This window comes from Melanerpes formicivorus, unplaced genomic scaffold (assembly GCF_026170545.1).
Source record: "Melanerpes formicivorus ecotype bairdi unplaced genomic scaffold, bMelFor1.0.p_v2 SCAF_135, whole genome shotgun sequence".
In the NCBI taxonomy this organism is placed as follows: Eukaryota; Metazoa; Chordata; class Aves; order Piciformes; family Picidae; genus Melanerpes; species Melanerpes formicivorus.
In genome coordinates this window covers 723,460-742,759 of record NW_027142487.1, presented here as the reverse complement: position 1 = coordinate 742,759, position 19,300 = coordinate 723,460, and the positions used below count along the sequence as shown (strand labels likewise).

Sequence of the window (19,300 nt, the reverse complement as noted above, 5' to 3'; positions counted from 1 at the left end):
GGGAGAGCAGGCTGAGGGAGTTGGGGCTGTGCAGCCTGGGAGACCTCCAGGAGCCTTTCAGTACCTAAAGCAAGCTGGGGACAGACTGCTGAGCAGGACCTGTCGTGACAGGACAAGGGCTGAGGGTTTAAAGTGAGAGACTGAAACTGGGGAGAGGGAAGAAGTTTGCCCCTGAGGGTGGGGAGAGCCTGGCCCAGGCTGCCAGAGCTGGGAGCTGCCTGCTCCCTCAGCTCCAGCATTTGGCTCCAGCTGCAGGCAGCCAGAGCTTTGTGTCCCTGAGCAGAGGGCAGGGGGGGTGGCAGAGCTGCCCCAGCCAGCTCCTGCTGGGCCACAGCAAACTCAGAGGCCAGGATTCCTTGCAGTGCTCCAAGGAAGCCTTCCTGGCCAGCTTGCTCCCCAGAAAGGACACAGCCTGTGGGGTCCCTGGAAGCTGCTCACTTCACACAGGGGGGAAGGAGGCTGCAAGGAGCAGCTCCCAGAGGTCACATCTGGTTCAGAGGCAGGGAGGAGGAGCAGGCTGGGGCTGCAGTGGAGGTCAGCAGGACAAGGGCAGAGTCCTGCATCTGGGGAGGAGCAGCCCCAGGCACCAGCAGGGACTAGGCCTGCTCCTGCTGGAGGGCAGCTCCAGGGAGAAAGACCTTGGAGCCCTGCTGCCCCCCAGCCCAGGGCTGTTGGGACTCAAAACTGGCAGCCCCTGCCCCTGGTACCATCCCTCCTGGCAGCCTCTGCCCCTGGTACCATCCCTCCTGGCAGCCCTGCCCCTGTCACAGCCCTCCTGGCAGCCCTGCCCCTGGTACCATCCCTCCTGGCAGCCCTGCCCTGGTACCATCCCTCCTGGCAGCCCTGCCCCTGGTACCATCCCTCCTGGCAGCCCCTGCCTGTGTCCAGCTCCAGTCCCCCTCCTCCCCTCACCCACAGAAGCCAGCAGGGAGCAAGGCATTTGGGGATGGTTTTACTGAGAAGCTTTGCATGTCCAGGCTCTGGATGGGAAGTTGAACTCAGTGTGGGGAAGGCAAGAGTCTGCCCCTGCCCCTCCTGCCTTGGGGGAGCCAGCTGGAGGTTCATGGCCCCCTGCTTCCATGCACAGCTCTTACAGCAGAGTGCTCTGCTTGAACCTACAGCACGAGACCCCAGTGCCAGGAGAGCCAGCCCAGTGCCAGGGGGAGCCAGCCCAGTGCCAAGAGAGCCAGCCCAGTGCCAGGGAGTGCCAGCCCAGTGCCATGGGAAAGCCAGCCCAGTGCCAGGGAGTGCCAGCCCAGTGCCAGGGAGAGCCAGCCCAGTGCCAGGGGGAGCCAGCCCAGTGCCAAGAGAGCCAGCCCAGTGCCAGGGGGAGCCAGCCCAGTGCCAAGAGAGCCAGCCCAGTGCCAAGAGAGCCAGCCCAGTGCCAGGGAGAGCCAGCCCAGTGCCGGGGGAGCCAGCCCAGTGCCAGGGAGTGCCAGCCCAGTGCCAGGGAGAGCCAGCCCAGTGCCATGGGAAAGCCAGCCCAGTGCCAGGGAGAGCCAGCCCAGTGCCATGGGAAAGCCAGCCCAGTGCCAGGGAGTGCCAGCCCAGTGCTGAGGCCATAACTACCTCAGCGCAAAGGAAGCAGAGAGGTTCTGCTGAGAGCTTGCAGAGCAAGCCAGGATGCAGAGAGCCCCCAGGATGCACAGAGCCCCCCAGGATGCACAGAGCCCCCCAGGATGCACAGAGCCCCCCAGGATGCAGAGCCCCCAGGCTACCCCAGCTGTAGATCAGCACCTGGGGCTCTACCTTTTGGCTCCTGTTTGGGTTGGAAGGGAGCTCAAAGCTCCTCCAGCCCCAGCCCCCTGCCCTGGGCAGGGACCCCTCCCACCAGCAGGCTGCCCAAGGCCTCATCCAGCCTGGCCTTCAGCACCTCCAGGGGCAGCCACAAGATTCACAGACTGCACCAGGTTGGAAGGGAGCCTCCAAGGTCATCCTGTGCCCCCCATGCAGGCAGCAGGGACATCTCCAGCTGGAGCAGGCTGCCCAGGGCCTGATCCTGATGGTCTGCACAGACAGGGCCTCAACCTGCCTGGCGTGGTCCAGGGGCTTGGCTGACTCCTGGGAGCCAGCAGGGTTGCCACAGCTCCCTGCAGAGCAAAGCCACCCAGCCCCCACTGCTGAGCACCAGTGCCCTCCCCACTGCCCCTTGGCCTGCAGAGGGCTGAGGGGCAGCAGGAGAGCTGCAGGCAGCACCAGGAGGGTCTCCCAGCACAGCCAAGGGGTACAGCACCATGGTCACCAAGTGTCCCCTCCGGTTCCACGCCCTCCGCTGGCTCGCAGGGGCTGCACCTCCAGCCTGAGCAGCACCAGCGGGTGGTCCTCTCTCCGCAGCCCCCCAGCAGCCGCAGCGCAGCGACACAGGGCCCTGGCTGCTGGCTGAGAGCGCTCCCAAGCTCCGCTCCCCGGGGCCGGGGGGCTCGGCGCAGCTCCGGCGGCCCCGGGCGGCCGGCAGCGGGGAGCCAAGCGGAGCAGCCTCGGCAGCGGCAGCTCAGGGACACAAACCACGTTCCAGGAGGGCAGCAGAGCTGGGTGCAGCCAGCCAGCAGGAAGCCCCCACCACGGTGGGCGCTGGGAGCCCCTGCCCCAGGGCTGAGCTTCACTTCTGCTCCAGGAAGGGGCTGAAAAGTCCCCAGTCGAAGGCGAGCACGGCCTGGGGGTGCGGCTGCTCCTTCGGCTTCTTGAAGTTATCCTTCTCGGTGCGGAGGATCCTCAGCACCTCCACGGGGTCTGTCCTGCCTGTGAACTGCTGCAAGGCCTCCTCCCTGCCAGGAGAGCGACTCTGCTGCTGCACAAGGAGGGGGATGGGGACCCCTCCCCGCTGGGAAGAGAGGAGGTGCTGGGGGGAGGGAGGAGATGCTGGGGGGAGAGAGAAGGTTCTGGGGGGAGGGAGGAGATCCTGGGGGGATGGAGGAGATGCTGGGGGGAGGGAGGAGATCCTGGGGGGATGGAGGAGGTGCTGGGGGGAGGGAGGAGATCCTGGGGGGATGGAGGAGGTGCTGGGGGGAGGGAGGAGATGCTGGGGGGAGGGAGGAGGTGCTGGGGGGAGGGAGGAGATCCTAGGGGGAGGGAGGAGGTGCTGGGGGGAGGAAGGAGATGCTGAGGGGAGGGAGGAGATCCTGGGGGGACGGAGGAGGTGCTGGGGGGAGGAAGGAGATGCTGGGGGGAGGGAGGAGATCCTGGGGGGACAGAGAAGGTGCTGGGGGGACGGAGGAGGTGCTGGGGGGACAGAGAAGGTGCTGGGGGGACAGAGAAGGTGCTTACGTGACGCGCAGGAAGGGGTTGTAGAGGAACTCCTCCTGCAGCGTGGAGGGCACCGTGGGCAGGTCCTCCTCGTCCCGCTGCTGCCAAGGAACCAGAGCCATCCAAACCCCTGCTGATGCCCAGCACCCCCTCTGCCCCCACCCCAGCAGGGCCACAGCCACCGACCTTGGCCCAGGCCAGCTTCTTCTTCACCATCTCGTTCTCAGGTTCCACTTTCAAGGCGAACTTGAGGTTCCGGACGGTGCATTCGTGGCCGCAGAACACTTTCTGCAACAGCAGCAGGAAGGGACTCAGCACCACGCACGTGCTGGGCCTCACCTGTCCAGGATAGGTGCTGTTCCCCCCCCCGAGTGGTGCCAGCCTGGGCACCTCTGCTGAGGCTGGGGTCCCTTCCCTGGGGGGCAGGCGACTCACCGTCTCCTTTGGCAGCGTCCCCAGGGTCTGGGTGAGGTTGGTGTACATCTGCTCAGCTGTCCCCTCAAAGAACTTCCCACAGCCTCCCACGAACAGGGTGTCACCTGTGGGGGAAGGCACTGGGCACCCCTAGGCCCCCTCTCGGGGGCAGGAGGCTCCCGGGGCCGGATGTGCTCTGCCAGGCGCGGCAGGGAGAGGCAGCACCGTGCCCGGTGCCCGCGGTACCGCCGGCAGCTGGTACCTGAGAAGAGCGCTGGGGGGTCTGGGCAGCCATCCTCCCACACGAAGTAGCACATGTGGCCCGAGGTGTGGCAGGGGGTGAAGAGGCACCGCACCCGGATGGCCCCAAACTGCGGGCAGAGAGGATCAGACCCTGGCTGGGGACCCAGCCCGCCCCAAGGGGGGGTCCCAGCACGCCCCAAGGGGAGGTCCCAGCACGCCCCGAGGGGGAGGTCCCAGCCTGCAAGCATCTGCTCCAGCGGTGCTCAGCAGCAGGGTCCCGGGAGAGGGTTGGGTCCCCAGCACAGTCCCGAATTGGCTGGGCATGGGATGAGGATTCTGCTCCACCCCAGTGCTCATCCCAGCCCTGCACCCACAGCGCCGCAGGGTCACAGAACACACCGCGGGGGGAGAGACCTTTGAAACCCTTCTGGGCTGCAGCCAACAGCTACAAGCAGAGCCCCATCTGCACCCACCCCACGGCTCAGGGTGCCCAAGCACAGCCCCACCTGCACCCACCCCACGGCTCAGGGTGCCCAAGCACAGCCCCATCTGCACCCACCCCACGGCTCAGGGTGCCCAAGCACAGCCCCATCTGCACCCACCCCACGGCTCAGGGTGCCCAAGCACAGCCCCATCTGCACCCACCCCGCGGCTCAGGGTGCCCAAGCACAGCCCCATCTGCACCCACCCCGTGGCTCAGGGTGCCCAAGCACAGTCCCATCTGCACCCACCGCGCTGGCTCTGCTCCATCACCCAGCTCTGCTCTGCACCAGCCCAGCGCCCTGCTGGCCACAGCTGCCCCGTGTGGGACCAAGTCCCTGCGTGCTGCCCTGGCGCTGCCCTGGCGCTGCCCTGGCACTGCCCTGGCGCTGCCTGGCCCTCCAGCCACGCACCGTCAGCTCCTGGCCGTGTGCCACCCTGTGCGTGAGGGCCCCGATCCGCTCGTCGGCGCCGTACACCTGCAGCCCGGGGCAGAGCCTCGCCAGCTCCTCGTTGCCCCTCGCGTGGTCCCTGCAGCGGCAGAGGAGGCGATGGATGCCCAGCTCCACGCTGGGCATGGCCAGCCTGGGCGCCCGGCTCACCCTGGTGGCCCTTACCAGTGGTGGTGGGTGGTGAGGATGGCTCTGAGCACCACGTCCTCCTTCCTGATGATTTCCAGCAGCTGGAAAGGACCCAGAGCAGAAGGAAGTGAACAGAGGGGAGGTGGCACACGTGCCACGGCCCCCACAGCGCAGCTGGCAGCAGCCAGTGCCCACCGTGCCCCTCCCGGGGCAGGATGTGCCCTGTGGGCAGCGCTCTGCAGGCAGGGCTCCGGCAGAGCAGAAGCACAGAGTCTCAGATGGCATCGGGTGGGAAGGGACCCCCCAGGGTCATCCTGTCCAGCCCCCCGCAGGCAGCAGGGACAGCTCCCGCCGGAGCAGGCTGCGCAGGGACACAGCCAGGCTGAGCCTGGAGCGGTTCCAGGCAGGGAGCCTCAGCCACCTCCCTGGGCAGCCTGTGCCAGGGTCTCGCAGCCTCACAGCGCAGAACTTCCTCCTCGGGTCCCTCCTCAGTCTGCCCTGCTCCAGTTCCAAACCACTGCCGCTCGTCCTGCCCCCACAGCCCCCTCTGAGCAGTCCCTCCCCAGGCCTCTGAGAGATGGGAGGATGAGGGTGGGATGAAGGCTCGGCCCGTGCCCAGCCTCCTCCCCAGGGACGGTGGCTTTACGGCCACGGCTTTAGCACAGGGACAGGGCACGGGCTGGGCACGGGGGCACGGGCTGGGCACGGGGGCACCGGCGCAGCAGGGGGACAGCGGCTGTGCCACTCGCCCTGGCTACAGCCAGGGGCCCGGGGGGGCTGCCAACCCCGGGGCTGCGCTGCCAGGAGGCTTTTAATGCCAACTGCCGACCCGTGGCAGCACCGACCGCTGCCGGTGACGCTCCCCGGAACCGTCCCAGCCGGGGACAAACCAAGCCGCGAGGGTGGCACAGGAGGGTCGCCAGGCAGGGGGTCCGCAGGCGTCAGAGGGGTGAGGGCTGACGCCAGGGGCTGCCTCCAGCGGCACAGGCATAGGCTGGGGCACCCCGCGGGAGGCACAGCCCCGGGCTGGGGTCTGCACAGCTCCCAGCTGCGGCTGGGGAGGGCTGGGAGGTGACAAAGCAGGTGACAAAGAAACCCCCCCACGACCCAGGGGTGGGCAAGAGTGAGGGTCCTGCACGGCGGTCACCCCCTGGGGGGTGCTCCACGCCCCCGCGGATGCACCCCCTGCACGCCAAGCCCCCACAGGCTAGCCCAGCGTGGGGCCACCACCGCGGGCACTGCCCTGAGTGGGCGCCTGCAGCCCACTGGGGACGTGGTGGGGCTGGGACCACTGGGGGAGGGGACGAAACGTCTCTCACCCTTTTGGGGACAGCGGCGTCCACCGCGATGGCATCCCGGGTGCTCTCCTCGATGACCAGGTACATGTAGTTGTCCTCCAGGACAGAAATCACCTTCACCTTCATGGTCCTCCACCGGCGCTGCACACGAACACGAGTGGGGGTGGGAGGAGGTGCAGCCCCGCGTCAGCAAAGCGCTGTGAGGAGGGGCGGGCGGGACACAGGCGGCTGTGCGGTGTCCCCCCGGGTGTCGCCCCCGGCAGCGGGACCCTCGGCGGAGCCCACGCGCGACGCGGCGCTCGCTACCTGCGGGCGGCCCCGGCGCGGCCCCTCCCCGCAGCGGGCGGTCGCGTCCCGCCCCCGTCGGTGCAGCGCGGGCGGGTCACGCTGCGTGGGGCGGGCAGAGCGCCCGCAGGGCCCCGCGGCGGGGCTGGGGGGTACCCCACGCACGGCTGCCGCCCGGCCCCGCGGCTGCAGGCAGAGGGAGCAGCGGCTGCGGCACTGCGGGGGCCGCAGGCAGGGGACAGCTCCCAGCGCTGCGAGCTTCACAGAGCCCCAGGCTGGCTCAGGTGGGAAGGGGCCTTGGAAGCTCCTCCAGCGCAGCCCCCTGCAGGGACAGCCCCAGCCCCAGCCCCAGCAGGCTGCTCACAGCCCCACACAGCCTGGCCTGGGACGGTGCCAGGCATGGGGCAGCTCCCACCCGCCTCTGGGCACCAGGGGTCAGGCTCTCACCACCCTCAATGCCAAACAGTTTCAACCTCCCTCTTTTACCTCAAACCATCCCCCCTTGCTCTGCCACCACAGGCCCTGCTCAAAACTCTGTCCCCAGCTCTCTTCCTGCCCCCTGAAGCACTGCAAGGCCACCAGAGGTGTCCTGGAGCCTTCTCTTCTCCAGGCTGCACAACCCCAACTCTCAGCCTGGCCTCACAGCAGAGGGCTCCCAGCCCTGCCAGCTCTGCTGTAGCCTCCTCTGGCCCTGCTCCAGCAGGTCCCTGTCTGTGCTGAGGACTCCAGAGCTGCCCCAGCAATCCGGGGGGGCTCACTCCTGAAGTGACACTCGGTGTGGTGACACAAGATGGCACAGACAAGTCCTGGCCCTGAGAGGGAGATGCTGGGAGGGGCAGAACTCCAGGGACAGCTCCCAAGCCATGCAAGCCCCCAGAGCACCAAAGGTGTGGGGCATAAGCAGGGCCACGCCACAGCTCCCTTCCCAGCTTCATTTCAGGGCTGCCCACGGTGCCCTAAGTGCCACTTGTGAGCAGCTGCCAGGAGGAGCCAAGTGCTGCACAGTCTCTGACCCTCTTCAAAAGGGAAAGAGAACTTGAGCAGAGCCCCAGAGGGACCCCAGTGCCACCCACTCCTTCCCAGGATCAGGCAGCCCCTTCCAGCTGGTTGCCTTCAGCCCCTGGCAGTGAATAACCACAGGAAGCACAGGAGGAGATAAAGACATCTTTAAGGAGACAAAGAATCTTGTGAGACACAGCCCCCTCCTCTCCCCCCACCCCCCTGGCTCTGCAGGTCTCACTTCTGGCTCCCTTGCCAGAGAGCCAAGCGCCTTGAAGCAGCACAGCACTGAAGCAGAGGGGGCAGGGGGGCTCCAGGTACCACTTTTCTTCCCAAGCTACAGAAAATTGGCTTTCTCCAACCAGCCAAGGCCTGGAGCCAAGCCACAGCCTGCTCCCCACTGCCATCACACAGGGGTGGCACAGCAAAGCCCCAGCAGGGCACTCAGGAGCTGCCAGGCTGCATCCTGCTGCTACTTACCCAGAACCAGAAACTCCTGCACCTGGGACAGACCTCCAAGCATCAACCCCACACACCATGGCCATCACACCATGGCCCAAAGTGCCACGTGCACACATTCCAACACCTCCAGGGACGGGGACTCCTCCACCCCCAGGCAGCCTGCTCCAGTGCCTGCCCACTCCTGCAGCAGAGACTGCTCCTGATCTCCAGTGCAATGATCTGAGCCCTGCCCTGTCAGTCTGTGGCCACCCTCACCACAGGATGAGTTTGGTCAGCAGAGACCTTTAGGATCACCAAGTCCAACCCTGTGTACTCTGTACTGTAGGTCATGTCACCTCTGTGGCCTCTCTGGAGCAGGCTGCAGGGGGGGTGGTGAACCCCAGCAGCTGCTGTAGGTCAGGCCCATGAGCTGAGGCTCCCAGAGCCAGCCCAGCTCCTGCCAGTGCTCACCAGGGCAGCTAAGAAATGCTCCTTTGCCACATGACAGCAAGGTACCAAGCAGCTATGGGCAGTGAGGCATCTGCTGGGGGGTCTCATGCAGTGAGGCAACAGGGAAGCTCTTCCTGGGGGTCTGAAGCAGCAGAGAAAGGTCTTCTCCATCTGGGTGGCACTGATCCCAGTAGCACAGAGGTGACCCTGAGGAGCAAGGAGCAGGTCCATGCAGGCAGGCTGCAGTGAAGAGCAGGAGGGGTGAGCAGCAGGGTGGCCTCCAAGCCAGCAGTGCTGCCTGGAGGAGTCTCTGCAGCCCAGGAGCTGGAGAGCAGAGCAAAGCTGAGCAGCTCCCATGTGCTGCTCCCAGAGCCAGACCACTCTGCATATTGCACAAAGCCAGCCCTGGGCTGGTGGTGGCAGCGTGGCTCTGCCACTGAGAGCTGCTGGGAGTGGAGCCAGGAGGGACAGACCCAGGCAGCAGCCTGGAGAAGCCAAAGCCTCAGCTGGAGATGCAGCTGCAGGAACACATCAGCCCAGCCCCACCACCTGCCTTCACATCTGGCTCCCACTGCAGCAAGAGGAGCTTCTCCCTAGCCCCTTCCCCACCCCAGCCCCTGAGCCCAACCCCTGTGAGCAGCTGCACTGCCAGCTGGGGAGCCGGCAGCAGGGGGATGAACACTTCATCAGAACACAAATGTGCTGGGGGGGAGCTCCAGGAGGGCAAAGTGCTTTGGGATTTATCCTGCATGAACACCAAAACCTAAAGGGGACTGAACTGCCTCGGCCAGGACAGGAGGTTGGACTGCCAAGACATCTGAGGAGGCTGAGGGGAGCTGGGGGGCAGGAGAGGGAGCCAGGCTCAGTCCTTGGGCACTCGGAAGTTGTCCTTCTCCTTGCGGATGGCTCCCATGGTCCGCACGGGGTCGCTCTCCCCCGCGTGCTCCTGCACTGTCTTCTCCCTGCCGCAAGGGAACACAGCTCAGGGCTGCTGCCACCTCCAGCCTGCACCGAGGGGCAATGTGGCACTTCAGGACCAAAGGCCCTGGCACTGCCTTATCAGCAACCTTGGCTGGAATGCTTCTGGCACAGCAGCTTCTGCTGAGCCCATCTGCCACATCCTGCTCGGTGAAGGACCTTAAACAGCACAGCAGAGCTCCTCCTGAGCCAGGGGAGCTCAGGGCAGCAAGCTCCTGCCGGGATGGAGAGGGTGTCTGAAGGAGGCTCCTGAGAGCATCAAACCAGGGCAGTGCAAGGCACTGTGGAGACCTCCCACATCCCCCCCAGCAGGAGCACCACAGCAGCCAGGCCTGCCCCGTACCTCACTCTCATGAAGGGGTTGTAGGTAAACTCCTCTGCGATGGTGGAGGGGATGGTCGGCTCCCCGCTGTCATACTTGGCCTGGGACAGAGAGGGCTCTGCTCAGCGAGGCATCTTCTGGTGAACACAGAGCAGCCTGGACACCAACCATGCAGGGCTGGCTGCTGCTGCATCCAGCTGCCTGAGAACCACAGCATCCCAGACTGGGCTGGGTGGCAAAGGGCCTTTAAAGTCCTCCAGTCCAGCCCCTGCAGCCAGCAGGGACAGCCCCAACCACAGCAGGCTGCTCACAGCCCCAGACAGCCTGACCTGGGCTGAGGCATCTCTGAGCAAGCTGGGTCAGAGTCTCACCACCCTCAGTGTAAAATGTCTCTTCCTTCTCTCCACTTTGGGTCTCCCTCTATCAGTTTAAACCATCCCCACTGGTCCTGTCACAAGAGGCCCTGCTGCTCCTCAGGCCAGGGCCAGGCAGAGCTGGACAGACAAGCACTGAGGAACACACAGAGACACCTGGGATGGAGCTGACCCTCCCTGACAGGCTTGGACACCAGCCTGCTAGTACACCAGGAAGTTCTGAAGCAGGGCTGCACCTCCACCCGACAGCAACGCAGCTGCCCTGGGCCCCAACCAACCTGCTCCCCAGCACAATGCTCCTCTGCAAGCACAGCTTACAGAAGGGGCTCTCAGCCTCTGTCTCCCCAGCATTGTCTTCTCTCCTCTGCCTCTGGAGGGAGGCTGTGCCTGCATGAGAGCAGCAGGTCTGGGGAGGGGGTTCCAGCTTACCTTGGCCCAAGCAAGCTTCTCCTGGACAGCAGCGTTCTGGGGCTCCACGTGCCGAGCGAACTTGAGGTTGTTGATGGTGTACTCATGGCCACAGTAAACCCTCTGGGGAGAGAGGGGAGGAGTGACACCAGGGAGCTGGTGGGACAGAGGTGGAGAGCAAGGCAGCACCAGCAGTCTTATGGTAGAGCAGGCACAGCAGAGCACCCTCCAGAACACACAACAGCCTCCACTGGAGACAGGCCCAGGAGTGGTGCCAGGAGTGGTGCCAGGAGCTGCCAGCTGAGTGGCAAGGCTGGGGACGAGCTCAGGCACCCCCTCTCCCCTCTCCAGCTGCTGTTTCAACAGCAGCAGCTGCTGGCTGCCCACAAAGCACCAACATCCTGGGGACGCCCCCAGCTAGTCAGCAAAGGTCACTCCTGAGGCAGGGAGCCACTGCTTCAGCAGCTGGGAGAGGCTCTCTGGAGGAGCAGGGCAGGGCAGGGCAGGCTCTGCCTGCTGGTGCCCACAGCAAGGGCAGGTCCATACCGTCCGGGGGTCCAGGCTGCCCAGGACCTCAATCAGAGCTCTGTACATCTCCTCTGGGGTCCCCTCGAAGAACTTCCCACAGCCAGCCACAAACAGGGTGTCCCCTGCAGGGAGACATGGACATGGTGTCAGGAGCAGGCAAGGGGGCTCACCCCAAAGCAGGAGCACAGGGTCCTGAGGCCTCAGTCCTGCCACTGCTGTCCCCTCTTGTCCTCTCTGGAGTGGTCAAGGAGCTTCCTCCTTGCTATGAGGATGCACCAAGATGAGTTCCCTCTGCTCTGCTCCCCCTTGCTCAAGCTGTTCCTTCCTCCATGCAGCAGTGGCTGCAAGCTCTGGAGAATGCCCAGCAGAGGGAAGAGAGCCTGGGGAGACTGCCTGCAGTCCTCTCCAAAAGAGGATCCAGGAGCTGCCCACCAGAGGAGCAGCAGCAGCCCCCCCTCACTCCCCTCTTTCCTCAGCGTCCTCTCAGCTTTGTTACAGAGCATGGAACACCAACAGGGTTTGGAGGCAGCCAACCAAGAGCTGGGTGGTGCTGGGCTGCTGCTGGGCTGGGTGAGCTCAGAGGCTTTTCCAGCTGCCACAGCTCTCTGCATGCCCCAGGCAGAGGCAGAGGCCAAGGGGAGCTCAGCTCCTCGCCACGCGGCCGGTCGGCGGCGCAGCCTCCGAGCCCTCACCTGTGAACACTGCAGGAGGCTCAGAGCTATTTGGCTTAGTCACATAGTAGCAGATGTGCCCAGATGTGTGACACGGCGTGCTGAGGCATTTCACATGGAGGGAGCCCACCTGGGAAGAAGGCAGAAGGCTGGAGCTGAAGCTGCTCTTTGCTTGCAGTGACAGAAAAGAATCAGGGCCGAGTCTGCAGGTCCCCCAGGCAAAGCCTCACACAGCTGGCAGGAAACATCAGCTCTGCTCCTGGGAGACTCCAGCAGGAGAGGCCTTATGGCAGGGACTTGGAAGGGAGCTGCTTCCTCCCAGCAGGTGTTGTGACAGAACTGCCAGAGTCTTCCATCTACAGGAGCAGTGACCCAGGGCCTGGCTGGCAGCAGAGCGAACAGACCCAGAGCAGCACAGAAACTCCAAACACACTTAGTCAAGGGGGAAAAGCTCCAAACAACAGCATCCAAATGAAGCTGAAGGGAAGCAGAGGATGAGGCTCACCAAAAGGGAAGGATGAAACACATTCAGGAGGCCCAGGGGAGGTTCTCCCACCCAGGCCTGACCTGCACACCTTCCCCTGCCCCCACAGCAGCCCCACCAAAGGTGCACTGCAAGGCCAGCAAGTGACTCCCAGGGCAGGCTGCAGCTTTGAGAGCTCATCTGCACACAAGCAGCTGGGATGCAGCAAGGCTTGCTGCTAGAGCTCTGGGACAGCACTGCAGGCAGCTAGGGCTGCCCCAGCTCCTCCTCACCCTGCAGCCAGCCTTGGCTCAGAGCGCCGCTTGCAGCTGTCCAGCGCTAGCCAAGCTCCAGGCAGAGCACAGGCCCTGTCCTGCACACATGGGTGCTGAGCACCCCAGTCACAGCAGCTGTCAGAGAGCACAAGGACACCCAGCAGGCCCCACACCTGAGCCCTGCCAGTGTTCCCACCAGCAAAGCACCAGCAGCCAAGACAAGCAGAGGGCTGTGGGCCACGGGGCTGGGAAGGGAGGAAGCTCTGCTTCAGCTGGCAGCCGCGTCCCAGAGGGGTTGGGTGAGAGCTGAGAGCACAGCGTTAACTCAGGGCAGCTCTGGAGCTGTGCCACCAGTGAGGCCAGCCCTGCAGCTCCCTGCCTTTACCTGGAGTGAGGTGAGGTGGGACACCTTCTGTGTCAGTGCCCCCACCCTGCTGTCCCCTCCGTACACCCGCAGCCCTGCCTCCAGCTTCGCCAGCTTCTCGTTCCCTCCTGCGTGGTCCCTGCGGGGCACAGAGATGGCTCAGGGATGGAGGCAAGCCTCCTTCTGCAGTGGTGACCTCCTGGTGACCACTTCTGCTCAGCTCTCCTCTCCTCATGCCAAAGGGAGGTGCGTGGATCCCCACCCCTGGAGGTGTTTAGAAGATGCAGAGCCGTGGTGCTGAGGGATGTGGCTCAGCACCAGGTAGGCAGTGGCTGGATTTGACAGCCTGAAAGGTCTTCCCCACCTGAAATAAGGCCACGACTCTCACTGCTCCAGGGCAGTGGGAGGGGAGAACAACCTCCCAAAAAGCTCTCACCTGGCTGGGAAGCAGCAGCCTCAGGGGCTCACAGCCAGTACCTGGGGCAGGAAGAGCATGGGGTAACTGGAGAGAGACTTCAGCATGGAGCAGGCACACTCCCAACAGCTCAGCATCCACTCATGGTGCTGGTCCTGCCAGCTCACAGCTGGCTCTGCAGCCACAGAGGTGGCTCCACTCTGGCCTGAGGTTACTCAGGTTCAGCAAAACATTCAGCCTCACCCCCCTGGCAGAGCTGATCTGGCACAGAGGTGCAGCCCTCACGTGAGCAGCACACCTCCCAGGCGTGCCCTGACGCCTCAGAGCGAGGGGCTCCCTCCCATGCCTCACAGCTACCTTCTCACCCAGCTGTTCCACTGCCCCCTGGAAGATCTCAGAGCTTTAAAGGCTCCAGGTGCTGGCAGACAGAGCTGGTGGCCTAAACACCCATCTGGTCACACCAGCTCAAGGGCTGGCTTGGCAAGAGCTCCCTGAGCTCTGACACTTAAGCTCCTGCTCAGAGAAGACCAACTTGCTCCAGAGGAGCACCAGCCCTCCCCTGCTGGTGTCTGTGCAGAGGGCCCCGCTCCAGCAGGCAGTTACCAGTGGTGATGGGTGGTGAGGACAGTGGTCAGCTTCACGCCGTGCTTCTTGACTGCATCCAAAACCTGCAGGCACAGGGCACAGCAACAGCAGCACAGCTCAGAGCACATCCAGGCCTGCTGGAGCCTGGACACAACTGCCCCAGGGTTTGGAAGCCACCCCAGCAGCTCTGCAGACAGCTCAGCCCCTTCTGAGCTCCATGACAGCTCAGACTGCAAGGTCTCAGCCCCATCTCCTTTCCTGCCCCACAGCAAACTAAGGGCAGAACCAAAAGCACTGATGGGCAGGGAGCAGCTCCCTGAGCCCAGCAGCAGACTGCCTGTGAAGGCCTGGCCCTACCTGTGCTTGGCCACAGGCATGGAGCCTGCGTGTCCTGGCTCCCCCACACCCCACTCAGCTGTCAGTAGCTCTCCTGTGGCTGTGGCACCCCAGCAGCAGACAGCTTTACCTTCTGGGGCTGCACAGGGTCCACGATGGCAGCCTCCCTGCTCTCCTCATCGATCAGCAGGTACATGTAGTTGTCGGTGAGGGCTGGCAGCAGCTCCACCTTCATGTCGGCTTGCAGCACCGTGTGCGCCCTCCGCTGCTCGTGCTCCGTGTGCAGGAAGAGCGCTGGGAGCTGTCCAGGACCTGGGGGCAGCCCGAGGGGGACCGAGTGGGACAGAGCACAGCAGCTCCCTCGGCCCGCGGCCCCGGACAAGCAAGGGTCTGGACAGCCCGGACTCCTGCCCGCAGAGGAGGAAGCCAGAGGCCACGGCAGGACAAAGCCTCGGGGGCTGTGGCACCTGCCCCACGGTGTGGGAGGCTCCTGGGCACTGCTCACTGAGGGGTGCTGGTGCAGGGCAAGCACTGCACCCCGGCTGGAGAGAGGATCTCCAGGGCAGGAAAGCAGAGCAGAAAGGGAACAGCTGGACAAAGGTCAGCCTGGGACTTTGCAACAACAGGCACCAAAGGCCACTTCACAGCACCAGAGGGGAAAAAGGGGATAAAAAGAACAACAACAGCAAAGAGAACTACAGCACTGCCACAGCACTGCCACAGCACTGCCACAGCACTGCCACAGCACTGCCACACTGCCACAGCACTGCCACAGCACTGCCCCAGCACTGCCACAGCACTGCCACAGCACTGCCACAGCACTGCCACAGCACTGCTGCCTGCTTGGGGACTTGGGGACATGCTGCCTGGGCAGAAGAGAGGCTCAGCTCCCCGGCTGGCCAGGCACCAGGCACACGAGCAGCAGGTTTCTTGCTCAGAGGCCACCTTGGTGCTCCAGCAGTGCCTCCCTGTTTGCTTTGGGTTCAATGTTTAATCAGATCCAAGGAGCAAATCTGACTCCAGCTGTAAACAAGCTGGGCTCCACCCCAGGGCCCTTGCACACCACTGCTGCTGACTGCCTGGCCCTAAGCTGTGCCAGCTCAGCCACTCTCACTTTGCACCACTGACTGTCCCTAAGGCTCCAGCCCTTGGTGCTGAGTCACCTCCAGCACTGCCAAAGGGAGAGGTCACCACGCTCCTAATCAGCCTGCCCCAATCTCCCAAGACATTTGCCTGCCCCTGATAAGAGCCTGCTCCAGAAAGCAGAGGCCTCACAGCCTGCCTGCAGCCTCCCTGGCAGCCTGCCTGCAGCTCCACACACCAACAGGCAGTGCCCAGCCCAGATCCCAGCTGGGACTGGGGCATGGAGCTGCAAAGCCTCTCTGCTACGACTGGCCCATCCAGAACTGCTTCCCCTTCCACCTCCAGCACCTCACTTGCTTATGAAGGAGCTGAGAAGGGGAGATGGCAGCAGAGTGGAGCACTGTGCTGCAGGGAAAGCCCCGGGGCACAGCAGGGTAGGCATGCAGTGGGTGTTTGATGATGGCACACGGCACAGAGGAAAGCATCCAGCCGTGGTGAGGGCTCCTCCGGAGCAGAAGAGGCCCTCCAGGAACAGAGTAAAGCACAACAATCTCCTCACTACTGCTTGGCAAGGGGAAATGCATCACCAAGTGCCTGCTAACTGCTCACTAACACAAAGCACTCCTGGCTGCTGTGCCCTCTGTGCCTTTGCATGCTGGATGGTAACTGGGGGGGAAACCAAGCCCACAGGCAGAATAAAACACAACCTTACCTCCAAGGCAAAGGAACTACTGACAAGCTGCAAGTGCTTGCCCCTTATGAACCACTTCTGACCCTGGCCAGGCTCCCTGCAGCCCTCTGCACATGTAACTCACAGCTCTGGTCGCACACCCCCAAGCTGCACCACAGGAAATGTTCTCTAAGTGTGGCTCCAGGACAGGACCAAGGAAACAGCCAGGACCAAGCAGCTCCTCCTCAACTCCCACATCCTGCCAGCTGCCTGCTCAGCCAGCAAGCCACACACACTCTGGCCAGAGGGATGTTCTCAACCCCACTCCTGCTGCAGGAAGCTGCCCAGGCCACAGGCAACCTCTGCCCCGAGCCCACCAGCAGCAGAGCCTTCCAGGGCTGCTCTAACAGGCAGAGCTCCGCTCCAGGATCCCTGCCCAGCGCCCCCATGGCCACTCAGCTGTGGAACAAGTCCCTGCTGGGGCAGGGAGCGCTGGGGAGAGCAGAGCACCATGGCCTCAGCTCTCTGGGACAGGAGGCTGGCGCAGGAGGAGCTGCCCAGAGGGAAGGGTTTGTGTCACCACATCAGCACAGAGGGGTGGGGAGGGGAGCAGGCTCCTGTGTGACCCCAGGCAGCAGCAGTGCTCACAAGCAGAGCCCCTCAGCAAAGGGCTGCTTCAGACAGGCTCCCCACAGTGTTCTGGTCTGCTCTAGCTCATACAGGGTGGAAAATGCCCCTTTCAGATGTGGCTGTGCCTCCAAGGCAGCAGCCAGACCATCCCTGCCATGCCTGGGGGCAGAACACAACACATGCAGAGTTTTCTGGAGACCCAGCAAGTCTGTGCCTTCACACAGCACCCAGGAGTTGGCCTCCCGAGCTAGAGCAAGTCCCTTGAGCAAGAGACTTGATCTTAGAGCTCCTTCCCAACTGAAACAGTCCTGAGTCAAGCTGCCAGACTGGCACAGGCTGGCAGAGGCTTACAGCCAGCATGGGCAGGGCATGCACCCACCCAGCAACCTGGGGATGCAGGTTGGAAGGGATCCTCAAAGCTCATCCTGTCCAACATCCTGCAGTCAGCAGGGACACCTCCAACCAAACCAGGCTGACCAGAGCCACGCCAAGGCTGACCCTGAAGGTCTGCAGGGACCTCAGGAGCTGCTGCCTGCTGGGTCTGATGTGCTCCCCAGACAGCAGCAGCTGCCAGGTCTGGCAGCGAACTTCAAAGGCCCCAGCACTGCCCAGCCCTGCCCCAGCCCTGCCCCAGCACTGCCCCAGCCCTGCCCAGCACTGCCCCAGCCCTGCCCAGCCCTGCCCCAGCGCCACAGGAGCCTCTCGGAGGGGCGATGGACACACAGTGCCACAGACAGACAGACAGACAGACTGCAGCGGCAGGCCCTGACCTACTTGGGGCTGTGAGTCAGCTCCAAACCTGGGCACACCCTGAGCCAGGGAACCAGGAGAGAATGAAACCAGCGTCAGCCCCAGGGGCTGCAACCCCCAGCCCCCCACGGGGCCCAGCTGTACAGGGCAAGGGGCACAGCATGCCCAGTGCCAGCTGCTCAGGGGGCATCGCAGGCCCGGTCCCCAGTGCCAGCTGCTCAGGGGGCATCGCAGGCCCGGTCCCCAGTGCCAGCTGCTCAGGGGGCATCGCAGGCCCGGGCCCCGGTGCCAGCTGCTCGGCGGGCGCAGCACTCCGCCCCCGGTGCCAGCTGCTCATGGGGCATCCCAGGCCCGGTCCCCGGTGCCAGCTGCTCAGGGGGCATCCCAGGCCCGGTCCCCGGTGCCAGCTGCTCGGCGGGCACAGCACTCCGCCCCCGGTGCCAGCTGCAGGAGCGCACTGCGGGCCCGGTGCGGGTGCGCAGAGGGCACAGCGCCGCCGGTCGCGGCCGGGCACCGCAAGCCCTGTGCCCGGCGCTGGCTGCCGTGGGTCCCCGCGCAGCTCCCGGCCCCGCCGCCCCCCGCCCGCCGCGGCGGAGGCGCTGCCCGGCCCGAGGGCCCTGCCCGGGGCACGTCCCGGCGCCCGCCGCCCGCCGCCCGGCCCCGTACCGGCTCGGAAGCAGGCCCCGGCTCCCGCGGCCAGCAGGGCGGTGCCGAGGCGCCGCCAGCCCCCGCCGCGCATGGCGCCGCGCCCCGCCGGAGCCCCGCGCCCGGCCCCGCTCACCTTTGCTCCCTGCCCCGGGAGGCGGCCCCGGCCCCGGCGCGCGGCAGGGGCGGTGCCCAGCCCGGCGCCCCCCCGCTGCCTGCCCCGCCCCCGCCAGCCGCCGCCCCGCGATTGGCTGCCGCGGCCGAGGCGGAGCGGCGGCGCCGGGCACGGCAAGGACGGCCCAAGGGCGGCCGCGGTCTGTGCCGGGAGCGCCGGAGCGCGGCCGCGGCTATGGCGACCTCCAAGCCGCTGTCTCGCTTCTGGGAGTGGGGCAGGAACATCGTCTGCGTGGGGCGCAACTACGCGGAGCACGCCCAGGAGATGGGCAGCGCGCTGCCCCGCGAGCCGCTCTTCTTCCTCAAGCCTTCCTCGGCCTACGTGAGGGAGGGCTCGCCCATCCTCCGGCCCTACTACAGCTCCAACCTGCACCACGAAGTGGAGCTGGGAGTGGTGATCGGCAAGAGGGCGCAGGCGGTGCCCCGGGAGGCTGCCATGGAGCACGTGGCAGGCTATGCCCTCTGCTTGGACATGACGGCCAGGGACACCCAGGAGGAGTGCAAGAGGAAGGGTCTGCCCTGGACCCTGGCCAAGGGCTTCGGCTCGTCGTGCCCGGTCAGCGACTTTGTGCCCAAGGAGAAGATCCCAGACCCTCACAAGCTGAAGATCTGGCTCAAGGTGAATGGAAAGCTGAGGCAGGAAGGGGAGACCTCCTCCATGATCTTCTCCATCCCTTATCTGATCAGCTACATCAGTGAGATAGTCCCCCTGGAAGAAGGAGACTTGATTCTGACAGGGTCCCCCAAAGGAGTGGGGGCTGTGGAGGCCAACGATGAGATAGAGGCTGGGATCAGCAACATCATCTCCATGCGGTTCAAGGTGGCTCAGCAGCAGCGTGGATCCTAACCAGGACTCCGTCTGCAGGGGAAGAGGCTCTCCTGGAAGCATCTGGTGAACAAAGACACACAGGCTTGTGCTGTCCCTGCAGCACCTGTGTGCCCCAAGGGTTGTGCATCAGGCACAATCCAGGAACTCCAGACAGCTCCATCCTCGTGGAGGCTTCATCCTCCTCCTTGTCTGTGAGCCTGGAGTCCAGCCCAGCGTGGGGCAGATGATTAACAGCCAAACCATTCCTTGGGACTGCTGCTGAGAACAGTACCCTGGGGAGGGAGGGGGGCTGGCTGGCACCACTCTCCTGCTGCTCGGAGCTTTGCCACTGTATTGCCTTGTAATAAAAAGTGTAACCAATTACAA

At 64.7% G+C, this 19,300-nt stretch overlaps 3 protein-coding genes across 5 annotated transcripts; 1 reads left to right on the top strand and 2 right to left on the bottom strand.

Moving 5' to 3' along the window:
* Positions 1-939: 939 nt before the first annotated feature.
* LOC137456724 (hydroxyacylglutathione hydrolase-like protein) lies at positions 940-6,582 on the bottom strand. 2 transcript variants are annotated; one of them, XM_068168310.1, is made up of 8 exons: positions 6,281-6,582; positions 4,998-5,062; positions 4,794-4,911; positions 3,920-4,028; positions 3,679-3,782; positions 3,430-3,531; positions 3,265-3,344; positions 940-2,765 (listed from the first exon to the last, which is right to left on the bottom strand). In XM_068168310.1, the coding sequence occupies exons 1-8, from the start codon at positions 6,383-6,385 to the stop codon at positions 2,600-2,602; spliced, it is 849 nt and encodes a 282-aa protein (XP_068024411.1). In that variant the 5' UTR covers positions 6,386-6,582; the 3' UTR covers positions 940-2,599. The 2 variants fall into 2 exon arrangements, with proteins under 2 accessions (XP_068024411.1, XP_068024412.1); XM_068168311.1 differs by having other exon boundaries at positions 3,265-3,341.
* Positions 6,583-7,695: 1,113 nt separating this feature from the next.
* On the bottom strand, positions 7,696-18,146 carry LOC137456750 (hydroxyacylglutathione hydrolase, mitochondrial-like). 2 transcript variants are annotated; one of them, XM_068168347.1, is made up of 9 exons: positions 18,068-18,146; positions 14,284-14,465; positions 13,836-13,900; positions 12,839-12,956; positions 11,737-11,845; positions 11,063-11,166; positions 10,538-10,639; positions 9,756-9,835; positions 7,696-9,396 (listed from the first exon to the last, which is right to left on the bottom strand). In XM_068168347.1, the coding sequence occupies exons 2-9, from the start codon at positions 14,386-14,388 to the stop codon at positions 9,297-9,299; spliced, it is 783 nt and encodes a 260-aa protein (XP_068024448.1). In that variant the 5' UTR covers positions 14,389-14,465; positions 18,068-18,146; the 3' UTR covers positions 7,696-9,296. The 2 variants fall into 2 exon arrangements, with proteins under 2 accessions (XP_068024448.1, XP_068024447.1); XM_068168346.1 differs by lacking the exon at positions 18,068-18,146 and adding an exon at positions 17,953-18,038.
* A 79-nt stretch (positions 18,147-18,225) lies between these two features.
* On the top strand, positions 18,226-19,300 carry LOC137456699 (oxaloacetate tautomerase FAHD1, mitochondrial-like). Its single transcript, XM_068168275.1, has one exon. It carries the CDS (start codon positions 18,281-18,283, stop codon positions 18,950-18,952), a length of 672 nt encoding a protein of 223 aa, XP_068024376.1. The 5' UTR covers positions 18,226-18,280; the 3' UTR covers positions 18,953-19,300.

Excerpts from the sequence above, each read along its gene's own strand:
- LOC137456699 (XM_068168275.1), top strand. The coding sequence starts at position 18,281 with ATGGCGACCTCCAAGCCGCTGTCTCGCTTCTGGGAGTGGGGCAGGAAC.
- LOC137456750 (XM_068168346.1), bottom strand. The coding sequence starts at position 18,025 with ATGCGCGGCGGGGGCTGGCGGCGCCTCGGCACCGCCCTGCTGGCCGCG. Across the intron at positions 14,466-17,952 it reads CGGGGCCTGCTTCCGAGCCG|GTCCTGGACAGCTCCCAGCG; the intron begins GTACGGGGCCGG and ends GGCTGCCCCCAG. Across the intron at positions 9,836-10,537 it reads AGAAGCTTGCTTGGGCCAAG|GCCAAGTATGACAGCGGGGA; the intron begins GTAAGCTGGAAC and ends TCTCTGTCCCAG.
- LOC137456724 (XM_068168310.1), bottom strand. The coding sequence starts at position 6,385 with ATGAAGGTGAAGGTGATTTCTGTCCTGGAGGACAACTACATGTACCTG. Across the intron at positions 4,029-4,793 it reads CACACGGCCAGGAGCTGACG|TTTGGGGCCATCCGGGTGCG; the intron begins GTGCGTGGCTGG and ends CTCTGCCCGCAG. Across the intron at positions 3,783-3,919 it reads CCCCCCAGCGCTCTTCTCAG|GTGACACCCTGTTCGTGGGA; the intron begins GTACCAGCTGCC and ends CTTCCCCCACAG.